This window comes from Cimex lectularius, unplaced genomic scaffold, assembly GCF_000648675.2.
Source record: "Cimex lectularius strain Harlan isolate CLEC.00 unplaced genomic scaffold, Clec_2.1 scaffold61, whole genome shotgun sequence".
NCBI lineage: Eukaryota > Metazoa > Arthropoda > Insecta > Hemiptera > Cimicidae > Cimex > Cimex lectularius.
In genome coordinates, this window is record NW_019392650.1 from 424,720 (window position 1) to 440,574 (window position 15,855).

At 30.7% G+C, this 15,855-nt stretch overlaps 2 protein-coding genes and 1 long non-coding RNA gene across 12 annotated transcripts in view; 1 reads left to right on the top strand and 2 right to left on the bottom strand.

The window, feature by feature from the left end:
- Positions 1 to 2,337, bottom strand: part of LOC106660916 (sialin) — a 36,883-nt gene extending 34,546 nt beyond the window's left edge. Inside the window, exon 1 of one of the 2 annotated variants that reach the window (XM_014383956.2) lies at positions 2,211 to 2,337. The gene's annotated coding sequence lies outside the window, so the exon portion shown is untranslated. The remainder of the gene's footprint in view (positions 1 to 2,210) is intronic. The other variant, XM_014383957.2, reaches the window with a different exon arrangement.
- Positions 2,338 to 5,659: 3,322 nt separating this feature from the next.
- LOC106674379 lies at positions 5,660 to 8,329 on the top strand. 4 transcript variants are annotated; one of them, XR_002911016.1, is made up of 5 exons: positions 5,660 to 6,022; positions 6,108 to 6,223; positions 6,294 to 6,429; positions 6,896 to 6,983; positions 8,242 to 8,328. It is a non-coding gene; the product is annotated as an uncharacterized LOC106674379 (long non-coding RNA). The 4 variants fall into 4 exon arrangements; XR_002911014.1 differs by having other exon boundaries at positions 5,661 to 6,022; positions 6,294 to 6,508; XR_002911015.1 differs by having other exon boundaries at positions 5,662 to 6,022; positions 6,294 to 6,495.
- Positions 7,872 to 15,855, bottom strand: part of LOC106660890 (slowpoke-binding protein) — a 111,891-nt gene continuing 103,907 nt past the window's right edge. For 4 of the 6 annotated variants that reach the window (XM_014383920.2, XM_024230601.1, XM_014383918.2 and 1 more), the window contains 6 exons: positions 15,219 to 15,325; positions 14,925 to 15,142; positions 14,778 to 14,851; positions 12,713 to 12,784; positions 8,502 to 8,604; positions 7,872 to 8,440 (listed from right to left, as the gene is read on the bottom strand). In XM_014383920.2, coding sequence (XP_014239406.1) covers positions 8,363 to 8,440; positions 8,502 to 8,604; positions 12,713 to 12,784; positions 14,778 to 14,851; positions 14,925 to 15,142; positions 15,219 to 15,325 — 652 coding nt within the window. In that variant the 3' untranslated portion in view covers positions 7,872 to 8,362. Of the gene's footprint in view, positions 8,441 to 8,501; positions 8,605 to 10,420; positions 12,061 to 12,712; positions 12,785 to 14,777; positions 14,852 to 14,924; positions 15,143 to 15,218; positions 15,326 to 15,855 lie in introns of those variants that run through there. The other 2 variants (XM_014383919.2, XM_024230600.1) reach the window with 2 other exon arrangements.

The window sequence follows — 15,855 nt, forward strand, 5'->3', positions numbered from 1 at the left end:
AGGACACACCATCTAAGGAATAAATATCAACGGTTTGTTAAATCATATGATGAATGCGTGTAAACTGCACAGTGTTCAGTATGATCGACACGGCGAGAATACGAGAACCGTACTGATTTTAGGCGATAACTGAGAAAAAAGCAACACGTTTTTGCAACTAAAGGCGTAACGTTCGTTTATCTTTCTGTTTACACGAATTAACATTATCTCACCGTTAACCTCATCTAGATTTTATAAAGTGATTAATCATGATTTCAATCGATTTTTTCAAGTTCAATCTGCGTATAAAGTTTGGGGAGGAAAAAAAACGTCTGCAGGAAAGAGTTTAACTCGGATTTAGATAACTGTTAAACCGTTAATAATAATGATGCAATTTTAACACACCCACTGGACCTTGGTCTTTCAGACTAATTCTTCCGACTGTTTGGAGATATCTAATGTTCACCAGATATGTATAAAAGGGTGAGAAAAATTTTCAAACAGCTAAAAAATTTTCCGAATGCAGACTTTCCACACTTGCTAGCTTACATAATTCTTTTGTTGTTTATTTATTCGTTAATTTATAAATAGCGTTCATTTATCTTACTTTTGATAAATATTACTATCGGGTTTTCTATCTGTTTGTAAGTGATTAATTATTCTTTGAACCGATTGTTAGAATGTGATTACACCATTAACCATTTGGGAGAAACTTGGCATAATTAAAAAAGCTCAAGTGGTAGAGCAGCGGCGTATCTAGCCGAAGAGCGTGGGTTCGAATCCCGCTCGTGACACTGACTTTTTTATCTCAACTAAAAACCTTAATTAATTGATAGATATTAATTGGTAAAGCGGACCACAAAAACTAATGAATATAATTAAAAAAATTTAGTAATAAAAAAGAGTTATAAGCTAAATTTTCTAAGCGTTTTGACATTTATAGAATAAAAGGACAATAATTACCAAATCATAACATTATTGAGCTGAATTCGCCGCCTTCTGAGTATGGATTTTACAAGTCTTACAAAAAAGTTGGAATTTTCCCTAAACTACCCCAGAACATATCCCACAGCAGGTATGTTGCTACGGGTATGGCAGCAGGTTTGCTATTAACATAAACAATGGATATTTAATGTTATACTATTTGAGGCAGATTTGTAAAATATAAATTTATAAATTGAATTGAATTTTTAATACCGGAAAATGTTTTTTGTATGCTTATTACATGTTACATTACGTATTATTTTGCCTGATTATAATTACTTACTAGGTAAATTATTTAATAAGATTATTTGGAAATCGTGAGGTAGGTGCGGTCTGGTGTGCGTAGGTGTTAGAAAAACATTTTCTTTATGTCAACGTTTCGATCTTTATTGAGATCATCTTCAGAGCTCAAAGTGTTTATTTTCCGTGTAGATGTGTCATTCTTGTGTGACGTGTTGAGAGTGCCCCCTTATTTAACAAGATTGTAAAGAGTTTTTTCAGGGTTTGATGAAATGGTAGAAGGTGAGAAATAAAGTATACCATTTTCTTAATATTAATTTTCAAAATAACAAATATTCACTTTTTCCTCATTTAATACATTTAATAGGGATGAATTAGTTAAAACCTACTCATTTTTTAACAACTTTACTATATTTTAAAAATTGTACAGCTTTGGATGCGCTAACGTTAGATGAAGTCACAACAAGCAAACCCTAATAATCAGACGAGATCAGCCTACAAAGCTTTACACGGTTACAAAAAAAAAGACGAAAATGGGATTTTTTTGTTGTAAAATTTGAGTTTAAAATTGATAAAACTACACGTTTTTCGGTGTTTTAGAAATCTTCTTTGCAATAATGAAAAAATGCTTTATTTGCAGTTTTTTAAATATTTTAATGTAATATTACGGAATATTACACGTTTTTTGTATTGAAGAAACTTGAATTTACCTTTAAGTTGTTTGTAGGAGTTGACAAGAGAAAGGTGAAAAATATTGTGAACGCAAATACTTAGAACTTATTAAGTATGCGCATTTTATTATCGGCGGGAGCTGTATGTAATTATCATGGAATGAAGGAAGTATGTCAAATAAACATATAAACGATCAGGATGTGCAGTTTATGTGGCTATTGACTGTATAATCAAAAAATTGTTGATTTATCCTAACAGAGGAAAAACGCGCTAATTTCAAATATGAGACGTCAAATGGACCCTTTTCACATATTAATATGTAAAATGCGTCTTACCTGTCTCGAGTCCAGAGGATGAAATGCAAATCTCTTCGTTTAAACCGCGAGTCTCACGTGTTCACCCGCGGCGAGTCGGAATGAGAATGACAACGAGCGAGAGTGGACGGACGGCTCGAGAATGGACGCGATTACGCGAAGTGAGGGGCCACTTGAGATATTCAACCAGTTGGACAATCGCCGACCTGGACTCCAAACGGCGCATTCCTTCCTTCTCCGACCATTGCATATCGTAATTTTTGATCAACGAAATTTTTGAAAATAAAATATAAAGAAAGAATATGTTATAATTCGTCTTTAAAGAATTTCTCCCTTGAGTGAAAGTAGTTGGAGAGAGTTGGCAATGAGGTCTGCAGGGTAAACTTCATTGCACGTCTTCAATATTTAAAGTCATACACAAGCTAATGAGTTATAAGAAATGATTACTTACTGAAGTGCATTGTTCTTTAATGAACAACGAAAAATATGTCGTTCAAAAAAGATGGCAAAGATCTTAGCCTTATTAATAAACTAAAAGTACTACATTGTTCTACAATTAATATTTCATTTAAGCAAGAATTCCATGCAGATTTTAAAATGGCCATATCCACTCCATATCAATTACTATATAACTTTTACATTAAAGGGTTACATCTCATGGTAAAATATTGGTATGAAAATTAATATATTCGTTTTTTGAAGTCGTGAAGAGTGGTCAGGAATAAAGTATTTTATTTTTATTAATATAAGACCACATCTGTAGATTATTATGTAAATATTTTTACCTTTTTTTATTTTCCTAAAAAGGATTTTCTTTAAAATAGGGTTAGTCCAAGAGACAAGTAGTTTTTATACTGATTTTTTTATCTATATTTCGGGCTGTTTTTTTTCTTTTTCTGCCCATCATCAGGAAACCCTAGCAGTCTCGAATGTTATCCCATTGCTTTTTTTCTGAAAGGAAGCTATTCAATTGTCTCTCCCGAAAGGGCATTATACAAAGAAAATGAAAGTGAAAACTTAAAATGCCCTCTGCCCAGGCCAACAGGCCAGAGAAAAGTGCCCTTCTTCACTTTCATTTTCTTTGTATAATGCCTTTGAAGAGAAACAGCTTTCCTTATGGAAAAAACGCAATGGACAGGCGAGACTGCAAGGTCTTTCTGATGTGCAAAAAAAGAAAAAACCACCCACAACGTAAATTAAAAAAAAGTGAACTAAATTAACCAGTACAAAAACCACTTGTCTCTTGGACTAACCTTATTTTAAAGAAAATCCTTTTTAGGAAAATAAAATAAGTGAACATATATACATAAGAAAATATTTTAGAAAAACACCTTTTTCATTTTTTTGCCAATGTTCGACCTTTTTCTTCAGGGCCTAGGTGAACTAAAAAATATAATACATTGATTGGAAAAAATACAATACAGATATTTTTTTACTCTTCCTTTAGGTCATACTAATTTTCTTTTTATTGATATCAATTTCAGGGGCATCAGCCTCCCCTCATTAGGGTCATTTTCTTTTGGAAACGCATAACCTTAGATTTGTCTAGTTCCTGAAAATAACTAAGAAATATGATACGGATAAATTTTGAACAAAGTATTTCGTACTCACATAAATGATATATGAAATACTATACAACTTGGTTCAGAATTTATATATACATCTGTATTGTATTTTTCTCCAGTCAACATGTATTTTGTAATTCACCCTTGGCCCTGAAGATAACCCAAATAAAGGTCGAAACATCGGCAAAAAAAAAAAAAAAAAAAAAAAAAGTGTTTTTCTTAAATACTTTACTCCTGACTCCTCATGACTTCAACAAATTATAACAACTGGTCACTAAAAAACATACATTAATATTTTATTTAAAGGAAGATTCCATGCAGAATTTAAACTAATGACTAGTATACATTTCATCTTTATTTTTCAATTATTAATTAAATTTGATATTAAAGGGTGATGAACTCATCTTCATCAGTATATTAGCATTACACCATTAGGCTAAATATCACTAAATATTTATTATTAAAGAGAGCCCTGTCACAAAACAAGATGTAGTGGATTTACTTTTTAAAGAAGTTGGGTTATCAAATGTAGTTTTAGTGGTCCATTGTGTATGTAGCTGGTTGAGGAAGTAAAAAAAAATAACAATAAGATATTAGCTAAAGATTGCTGATCTATAACTATAATAACAACTACTATACAAAAAATATATGAATACAAAAGTAAGAGATTATTAATTTTCTTACTTACAATTACCTTTCAGGCATCCTTTTCAGCCATGCGGTCACTTAAGTTTTTTTTACCTTTCCTTTCTTCTGCAGGGCACCTTGTTGCATCAGCCCATAGTTTTATGTACAACTTTGACATGAACTGTATTGTTTGCTGGTTGTCATAACTTGAAATTTTATGCTTTTTAGGAATGCTGAAGATGAGCTTTATAGCCTGAAATATCTAACTCTTAAATAAATTAAACTATCATAGAATACCTGGTTTCTTTCAACCTTAATATTATATTACAATTAATTAAGGTTTTTAGTTGAGATAAAAAAGTCAATGGCACGAGCGGGATTCGAACGGGGTTGAGTTGGGAAGTTGGTGTCCGAGTGGATCAAGGTCATGATAGCTCAGGTGGTACAGCAGCGGCATATCTAGCCGAAGATCGTGGGTTCGAATCCCGCTCGTGCCATTGACTTTTTTATCTCAACTAAAAACCTTAATTAATTGGAATATATTAATTGGTCAAGCGGACCACGAAATTAGTGAACTTAATATTATATCTCACCATAGACTCAGTTATATTAATAAGAAATTGCTATTTTACTGATCAAACTTGCTGAAAAGGTGGTAATGGATGGTCCAATTTAAAATTATTTACTGGACGTTTTCAAGCTAATATGCACTTACTTTTTACAGTACATTGTTCTTTAAAAACATTGCGGTTGAGATGGGAGGTTGGTGTCCGAGTGAATCGAGGTCACGATAGCTCAAGTGGTAGAGCAGCGGCGTATCAAGCCGAAGATCGTGGGTTCGAATCCCGCTCGTGCCATCGACTTTTTTATCTCAACTAAAAACCTTAATTAATTGATCAAGCAGACCACGAAATTAGTGAATTTAAAAACAACTGAGAAAGGTGTAGTTCAACAGACATGATGACAATCATAGCCTTATTAATAAACTAAAGGTACAACATTGATATGCAAATTAATACTTGATTTAAACAAAAATTCTATACAGATTGTAATGACAAGATCCCATCCATATGATTTTAAATTATTAATTAAATGGTGATGTACTCATTTTTATCAGTAAATTAACGATATGACATTGATCATGTATTATATGCTCAAACTAATAATCACTTACTTATTGAAGTGCATTGTTCTTTAATGACGTTCGAGGAAAATATTCAAGATAAAAAAGTAATTAAAAAATGCAGAGAAGCTTGTATCGAGAGCGTTGTCAATAAGTGGCTCTCGAAGGATCTGAATCATAGAAGAGTGATTGATTATCTTCACTTGACTAATAATATGCCATGTGAGGTTGACACTCAGACACTTACTTTTTGGCCAAAGCTTAAATTTTCTGGCATGTAGAGAATGATTTCTTGCTCTCACTTAATTGATGGGTGTCATTCCTTGGTTCCATATAGAGTGTGCAGGAATACCACCTCGTACATGAGAATTACTCTTGATACATGAAAGCCTGCTGGTTTGAACTTTTGAGCTTACAAAGGGCAACAAAGTTTTTAGATTGCAATTCTACTCTCAAAATATCGGACATATGTCCACAACTTCAAGTGAATAAGCCCTGCTTTCGCCAATTTTTTTTCTGTAAGTTGAAATATTCCTTTTTTTAATATTTTTATTTTACCATTCTGCTTCTACACATCAACTAAACTAATTTGAAATTTTTTAGAGATATGTTTTAGCAATAGGTTTATGTGTTGAGTGTAGTGTCTCATTGCCTGATAAGCGGAGGGATTTAAGAGCCAAAGTTGGGTGTAAATTACCAGCCCAAACTGCCTATCAGATGTAATATTCAAAAAAAAAAAAAAACTTTATGCTCTTAAATCCTGGCACTTTTTAAAATATTATTTTACAGCTGCTGCCAAGTTGACAATGTGCCAAATAAAAAAATATTTTAAAGGGTTGTAAAGAAACCCTTCCCTGAAGAAGATGCTGGACGAATGTAAAGAAAGTTATTTAGTGAAAAGTGATACTAGGAGGAAAACAAAGAGGTACTTCATAAAAAGAATAAAAGTAAATAAAACGGAGAAAGCAAAATGACAGAAGAAAGCTTGGAGGTTGAAAAGAAATGTATAAGTATCAATAAATCCTTTTTATTCTTGTTAAGAGTATATTCTATGATAGCTGAAAACCTTTTAATTTTTTTATATTTTTTATATATATATAAAAAAAATGAGTATAAAATAAATGAACCGAATAATTAACTGAGTGTGTTCACACATCAACATGTGTTCGCTTACTGATCAACACCCACCATCAACTTTAGTATTTAATGAGTTCAATGTCTGATATTTATGTTTAAATTATGCAATCGATGAAGATAATTACTTCTGAAATGAAAAATTCTATGTAGAAATTTTATACTAATCATGTTTTTACCAATCTAAAACCATTTTTTATTTATTTCCAAATTACTTTTCTTAAAATTTAGATACATTATATTTTTTTATAACTTAGGTCAAGTTGAGTAAAAAATTTAGGTGGTACCTGGTTGAAGGATTTGGAGAAAATGAAGAAGAGGTGTAGAAAAAATTTATCACTAAGGGTAAATATAAATGTTTGGTTTCATAAGGCAGAATATATTCTTTGACATGGCGCTAGCAATACAAATTATACTAAAACTATTTTACAATTTGTTTAGAATCTTTTCTCAATACTAGACAGAAATACAGTCACTATATTCTCTGAAGATAAATGTATAAAAATTATTTCCTTGGTTTTATTTGATTAATAATTTGTGTGTACTTGAAGGTTTGCTGTTTTTTAATAACATAATTGTGAAATTTTAGTGCTTTATTGCTATAAAATATGGACTACACTAAGGATCATCTAATGATTCAGTCGAAACATTCTATGATTCAGCTTGGGTTCAGTTTAATTTGTCTTCTGACAAACCATCTTGTACACACATCATAAAAGCATTTAATTTTCTCTAATATATGAAAAGTACAATGTTTAAGCCAAGGTTTGAATCAAGCTGTGACCACGTTTAAAAACTTATAAGTATTTATTTTTTCTTTGATTAATTTTCCATGTTCTTATGTGCTTTAGAGCAAATTTTTTGATTTTGGACGAACATTTGTTTTGGTTTCTTGGCATTTCCAAAAGGACGGAAATATAAAAGAATAAATACGTTAATTTTTTTTTACTCTTGACTGAACATTAGGAATATTTTTAACATATAAAATTTTTACTACTAGTAATAATTTATTCATTTTTAAATATAATTTATATACAAAATGAAAAAAAATCACTTTATTTATTGTTGTTTTGCAATGTATTCAATATATTTATTCAGTCATAATAGAAGACTAGAAATTGAAATCATGTTTTGATGCTATTATTGCTTGTATGCAGTTAAGTTTTTTTGATACCAAGCATATCTAAACGTTCCCTTTAATAACTTTAAAAGCTCTTAATTTACAGTTTTTAATTTTTTTTTTGTATATAAGGTGTTCTACATATAGTAAAAGCAATCTAAATGTGGAAGCGAGTTTTTAAATTTTGGCAATTTTTGAAATAAATTTATCAATTTTCTGTTTTATGATTTTTCTTGTCATTGATGTCACTATTCAAAGCTGTAATTTAATTTGTTTTAGCTGTTTCGTTGTTTCTGTTAATATAATTGATGCTCCAATCTTCATAAAACTGCTAAGTTCTTGGTTTGATTTGAATTTCCCAAACTAATCCATATTTGTTTTGTTTATTTGGCATACGTTTTATCTGCCAAACCACTTATTAAACTCTTCGGTTAGATCATAATTTTTGAAAAATTCTTCTAACACCGTGTTATCTTTGTACAGGTATAAGCACACCATTGAACATAGTGCTGCCATAATCATCCCCAGCCAGAAAATATTCGAGCGTATAAATAATGCCTTAAATCGTCGAAATATTGCACTTATTCCTCCTGTTGTGGAGCTGCTATCTAAGCATATCATCATCCTGGAGCTTGACTGGGCTTAAATTTTGGTAAAGGTGAAGACTCAGATGTCTGTGTTCCTGTAAATTAGATAAAAAGTTATTGCCATGGATTAAACAAGAAAGTGTAACAATTATTCACCACGTATTCCTGGCCAGTGTCTGTATCAGAGTCTTCATGAGATCCTCCTGTGAAATCTTCTTCCTCCACTTCAACATCACTATCTTTGACTTCTTCCGAATCACTATTAAAAACGCAAAATCTTTTAGAGTTAAATTGTGACTTTGATTAAAAATAATATATATATTTTATTGTTATTACTCACATTACCCATAAATACATCTAATTTTAAAATCCATATTGAAGTTTTTTCTTGTTAATAAATTTACAAGTGCAGCAATAATTTTATAATAGTAGATAATTCTATAGTATATATCAAGTATATGGAAATTAGTAATAAACACAATAATAAATCTGTTCACATATTATAATTTAAACCGCAAAACCATACAAGGATGAACATGATTTTTGAAATGATTCATCCTTGTTTGTAAAGAATACATTAAGCTGAAGCTTGTTTACCTTCATGCACACTGCATTTCCAAACAGCTAAAGTGGTGCAAAGAAAAGACGAAAAGAAGTTGAATAAAATCCGCATGCAGTTGTTAAATTGTAAATAAAATAAAATATATAGAATGCAACCGTTGACTTTTTCATCTCCTTTATGAATTTTTATTTATTTTGATATAATTTTTATGTCAAATATATTAATTAAAATGTAATAAAAATTGATAATTCTTATCAGGGAGTTCCATTTATAAGCCAGAAGGAATCACATAAGATAAAAAATTTATTCATTTTAGGAGGAAGTCTACTATCAAGACAACCATCCATTAGATGAAGCATGAAGCATGAATAAATTTATTTTTACATAGAAAAATTGACCTTTTAAAATAATTAAAATTACTTAAGGGATTTTAAAACAAAGTCGGTGATAATTGAAAGTGTATAATATGTATATTTTTTTTTAATTATAAGAGGTTTTACATGGATTGTTCAAAAGATTTGTCTTTTATAAAGTATTTTTTTAGGTTATGAACTTTTCCATGTGGTTTTTGTGGACAAATATTTTCCTTTTTTATATGGATGTTCGGTATTTTTTCCTGTCATCAGCATCATACTCACATTTTATAGAAATAGATATTTCCTATGGAAAAATAGAAAACCTAACAGGTTATATTCTTTCCTTCTATCAGACATGTGGCCTGGATCAAATGTCATGCACACTTTTATTTTTCAATAGGAAATATTGATGTATTAATTTGATTTTAAAAAAGTTTATAAACTAAAAAATATAATTGTTTAAAGAATTTTTAATAAATTTCCAAGGATATCGAATCCTTTTTTCCAGGAAGATGAGAAAGCACATTTTTAAATCATACTGACTTTATTTAAAATTAAACCATTGTAAAAGTAGTTTTCATGAATCCGAAATTGAATAAAAACAATAATAAAATATCTAGCTCTGTGGTTAGGGCTATGAAAGCATCCTCAATCATGCAGAACATCTTAAACGCCTAAAAAATAATTATTTACAGTATTTAAAGGCATGCGCTGGGGTAGCAGTTATTATAAATAGGCAGGCTAAATGTGTAGTGTATCTATGATTGTTGAATGGACTATTTGTAAGTTGAAAGCCCTATGGACTGACTATCTGACTATTCCCTTCTAGATCTATTATTGTCCTTATTTAAGCATAATTTTTTCTTGTTAATTTTGTTAACTATTGTTTTTCTAAATATATGAATNTATATATAAAACCCAGCTTACTCTTCAATATAGCTCCTAAATTCTAAGATCCACTCATGAATAAGACAAATAGAAAATGTTATGTAAAATCCTTTACCTTTGCTTTGAGGGACAAGGGCTTGTAACAAAGTGGTTTTGTACGTTGTTCAAAGTGACTTTAATTTATTTAAAAAAGTAAACTTCATAATGTCATGAACATTAAACATTAAAAATTGCACAGGTTTTTTCTTTCTTTTGTAACAACTTTATTATTTTCACAAAATATAAAACAGCTTCGCTAATCACCTTTAATACACACACAATATATTTAACTATCTCACATAAATATATAACATTTTATTTTAACATCTAACAACAATTATAACTTTAATGATTGATGCTAGGTTATCTTTTTAAAATATATTATTTTCTTAAAATATATAATCTGATATATCCTAAACATTTTTTTTTATATTTCACTTTTAAGACATCTCTGATAATAAAGTGCACTAGGTTAACTATTTTTTCTTTACTGAGCTTACAAGAATGATGCCCATTCTTATTGCACTCTGTTTAAGGATAAAGTCAAAGATTTTTTTTCTTTATTTTGGTACTATTTTGTTTGGTGCTTCATAAAACATAGATATGTATTAGATTGTTTAAATTATTACTTTTGTAAGTGGAAGTGGTCTTAGGTTTGTTTAGAAAAGATGTTTCTACCATGCATTTAAAGAAGGTGAAATCTCAAGAAAAAGAGAGAGAGCAGTTGAATTGAGTTGATAATTTTGTTACAATTTTGTATACCAATATTTTAAATAAAAAGTGTATGTTATTAAAGAAATCTCAGGTGTTTTTGTTTTGTTTTTAATTTTAAAGGACTATTAAAATTTTACAAGAACACGAAATGGAATCTTTTAAACTGAGCATTTGGCACAATATGTTGTGTTTGGCATGTCAAATCATGTGTATAATTTCTTATATCAAAAAAATAAAATTGTAAGGAAAAAAGAGAACGTTCAGACTTTTAAATTATACCCACTTATTACGCCTTTTTTTAAAAAATGGGTTGTCATACGACATGAAATTTAGCAACAGCCACCTAAAATCTCACTTCTATTCCTTCACCTGAGATCCCTACAAAATAGAATGAATCATAATTTTCTGCAAATTAAAAGTTTTCTACAGATTGAAAAAAAGTTTTTTGAAGGGTTATTTAAATACTGTCATACACATTATTTATGACTGAAATTTATTTTGCTGTTCTTATTTGTCGGGTAATTGGACGTTTTCATGTAAGAATGGATTTTCTTCATCCTTTACACCAACTTCAGGGGGTGAATGTGTTTAATTTCATTGCTTTGGCAGAACTATTTGAATTATATCTATTGTAGTTTATGTAAAAATGCATTGTTTCCAACGATATTTTTTGTACACAGTGGTGTAATTTTAACAGATTGTTGTGATTGGCCAACTGTTTATTTTAATTTTTAAGCCATAATCTAATATATTTGGAAAAATTCTAACAATTGATATGTCTTTGTTATAAATAATAGCAATTTAAAGTCATCTATTATTAAGAAATGACCAGTTTTTTGTTTTATATCAATAAAAAAAATATCATTACTTTCATATTCTATTAGTTAATCAATGGCCTGTATGATTTATAATTTAGCAAAAGCACCTTAGCATTCCGCTTATGGTACAAAATTAATTTGTTGACATTTTGAACATCTTTGACCAAATCCCTGTCATTTGAAAACAAATGGGAAAAAATGATTTTTGGGGGGATTTTTTTGTGACAAGAATAGCTCTTTAAGCTGGGAATTAATTTAATCAAACTCTTGTTTCCCATTGAAACTTAGAAGCTCCCAGATGTGATATATCATCGAACATGAGGGGTCCGTCGGCACATCTGAAAGCAAATAAGAAAACAAATAGTTCCGGTTACTAAATATCCCTACTTCCAGCATAACCGCGCACATATCCCCAACCGGATGTGACTAATCCGGTACAATCGATAGATGAGACCATGTTAAATGTCTGACAAAATGTATATTTGTGTGTTTGCCAACTGCCAAAGCATAGGTGAATGTTGGTGGAAATGCCCTACTCAGTTGTGAATCTTCAACAATTAAGAAATTAAAGGGTTTTGCAAAGGAGTATTGATAGACGAATACAAGCAGTCTTCAGCACCCAAAAGTGAAAGCTAGGTTAATCACGCCACAAACAGACGTCACACCCGGTTGATCGGCAGTGGCAGAGCTAAAAAGCTGTTTCAAATCACACTGTTTTAGTGTGTCAAAAAACAAAAGTAATAAAATAAAACCAACAAACATAAGAAGAAAACAGGTGGAAGATATTAAAAAAAAATATATATGTATATGGGAAATATTCAAAATTAAAGTTATTTCGTAACTTAATAAAATAATTGGTAGTTAATAGGATATAATAGAATTAGGTAAATAGCAGAATTATGTGGAAAATCCAGTGCGTGTTGAAAGTTAAGGAAGAGTAGCTAATTTTACCAAGCGATATAATATTACCTATTAGAAATTGTTACTGACCTGTGCTCTCGGTGTGATGTTGTTGGAGGTGGTGTATTTGCTTCCATAGAAGTTGACTGAGATCTTCTTCCCCTGGAAAATTTTAAAATTTTAATTGTTGATTCTCATTCATAATTAATATTAAGTTATTTTTAATATCCTGTATTATCATGCAGACTTCTTAAAATATAATTTTAATTATTAAAGCATGTTCAGACAAATTATTAAATATGTTTTTAAATAGAAATTCTTTCCAACTAATCTTTTCATAATTGGAGAATAGAGAAGTCAGGTAGATTGCAATGCCTATCAAAAATCAAAGACCTTTTGATCATAATTAATTTATTTCATAAATTTTCTCATACTTAAAATGAGGACAGAACATCTACTAAGTACCAAGAAATGGAGGGAGGAATCAAAAGCACTTTAGCAAAGATGAATGCTAAATATCCAACTTTTACCAGATCGTAAGAAGTTGATCTCTGACAGTAACATTTCCCTGTAATGCCAAGCCAGAAAATAGTTGGAACCATTTATGGAACCAACATAAATATCCAATGACAGAGTTCATATTTTAAAATTATTGTGTGAAACTCAGACAAGATTAGGCACTGACATACAAAATAAAATGTGTCGTCTCTCATTCCATGTTGCATAATGAATATACATCAATGTTTGGGCTGTTGTATGGCTTGTGGTTTAAGCTTGAAAAACTCTCCTCTGGGTTTAAATACCCAACAAATTGTAGAGATAGTAAGAAGAATAGTCAGCAATTCATGGATATTGGAGGTTACTCCAGAAAGTATGGTTCATGTCACATCTCAGAGAGATTATCGTTTTATTGTTTCTAATGTCCTCTGTAATGGACATTCTACTGCTGTTGGAGATCAATCTACAACTTCAACATGTTAGGAATGTTAACGTCATTTTACGCATTGTAAGGCACTTTCAGAAGCTGGACCATGTGTGAGAAGGCCTGCCGATGGTTCAGAACTTCTGACAAGGCTTGATAGTTTCGCTAGATATCACATCAATTGGTCTGAGCAATATTGGACAACAGCAATCTTGTTTACAGATGAGTCAAGGCTTTGTTTGAAGTCTTTTGACGGTTGAGAGAGGGAAGTGGTGTTACGATTTGGGCAGGTTTTTCTTCATTGTGGGTTCTCTAATAGAAGAACTTGTGCCTTGTATGCCACTAATTGGAGATGGTTTTATTTTTATGCATGACAGTTCAAGGCCACACACTGCTAAGATTGTTGGTGGCTACTAGAATGGCTTCAATTCAATGTGGAGTAGCCAGCATATCGTCTCGACTTAACCCCTATCAAACAAACACCTTTGGGATGAGCTGTCAAAGTCTCAAAATGTCACCCAATAATGCCAGAGAATTTGCAGGAATTAAGAATGGCTCTTTTGGAGGAGTATGAAAACATTCCACAGTACAACATTCATAAGCTCATAACATCAAGAGATGTATTTTTTGGCCAAGCATCCCTTTGAAAATAGCTCCATGTAACATACTCCAACAATGACAAATTAAATTTTAATAAATTCAATCAATAATTATACAGTAAGAATAGACAAAGTGGCATGGAAATAATGGTACTCTTTGGTAGTGGAATTTAATTACCAGTAATTTATGTAAATCCATTGATTTTTATAACTTTATAAATCCATTTTATGTTACATACTGTTGGGATTATCATCAATACTACAAGTGTTTGGTTGTATTCATGTTGTTTTGCCTTTACAAATACATTAAAACCAGATGGTCAATTAATCATGAAAACTACAATTAATTAAAAAATAAAGTGTTATTATTATTTTTTAAATATTATCATTATACCTAACTTAACTATATATCATGTAAAAATAATCTGTCTTCATCATCTGTTTGTCAATAGAACTTGAATAAAGGTGCGAATTAAGACAAAATTACTCTCATGAAATTTTTTTGTGGGTAAAAACTGTAAATTATTATCGGTTAATGTTTACAGGTCTTATAATTGTGGACAGTCTATTCGAAGTATAAAAAAGACCACCGTTTGTTGTATCAAAATTGAAATTCTTACTTTTACAAAAGTACCTTTTAGTTTTTTGGTGTTTCTTCACATCATTAAGAAGGGCGAGGGTTGATGGTGTTAGGCGTGCGTGGTACACCTGCTGGAACAGAGGAATACATGTAGTACTCATACAAGAAGTATCTTGTTGAGGATGGACAATTTTGTCTGACCGGCAATGAAGTGGCTCTCATTTCCCTGAGATCGATATTCCTGAAAAAATCGGACAGTAGAAGCTCCTCGATGGACGGAAACCTTTCTTTAGGATTGTTGAAGATGAATTCTAACACGTCAACCACCTGTGGGTAAGTAGAAATATCCAAGAGATTCGCCGCAGTCGGGACAGCGACAGTCAATTCATACCCAGCGCACATCTCAAACAAAACATGCCCTGAAAAAAATTCAATGATTCATATACTGCTATATAGAAACTATTGATTTTTTTAAAGTTAAAAATGGGTTAATACCGAAGCAGATGACATCTATCACGGTCGGGTCATGCCTGAACCTTTTAGAAATTATTGGATAAATCCTAGAAGTGAAGCCAAACAAAACATTTTCCAAACCGCTCAGTCTGAAATAAAATCAAAACCAAATACTAATAGGATTTTTTTTCTATAATAAAATAATTTTACAACAAACTAAGAAACCGAACACAAATTATAAGAACAACTAACAAATAATACTTTGTTTAATACGTAGTGATAGCTTAGTTTTATTATTATAGAATGAAAAATTATGGTACAAGGTTTATCATTGTATGGATAAATAATATATTAAACTTGAAGTCTATGAAGGAGCGAAAGCTAACAAACCAGTCCAGTTGCAATCATTAATGGGTTGGAATTATTCACTGGTCAATTTTGAAAATGAGACTGACTCAAGGTAGAATTGTTCATTATATGATAGTTGCCAATCAGTTCAATCAATATGATAGTTGTTTATCAGACTAAAAGACCAGCCTCTGACTTCCCACTGATTTACACTTTTGATGAAAATTGCCAATAACACCTGATGATGAAAGTTTATATATAATGACTGAGAAAAACAAAATTATTTGCAAGGAAAAATAGTGTCTGTTATGAATGATATTTAAAAAAAAAA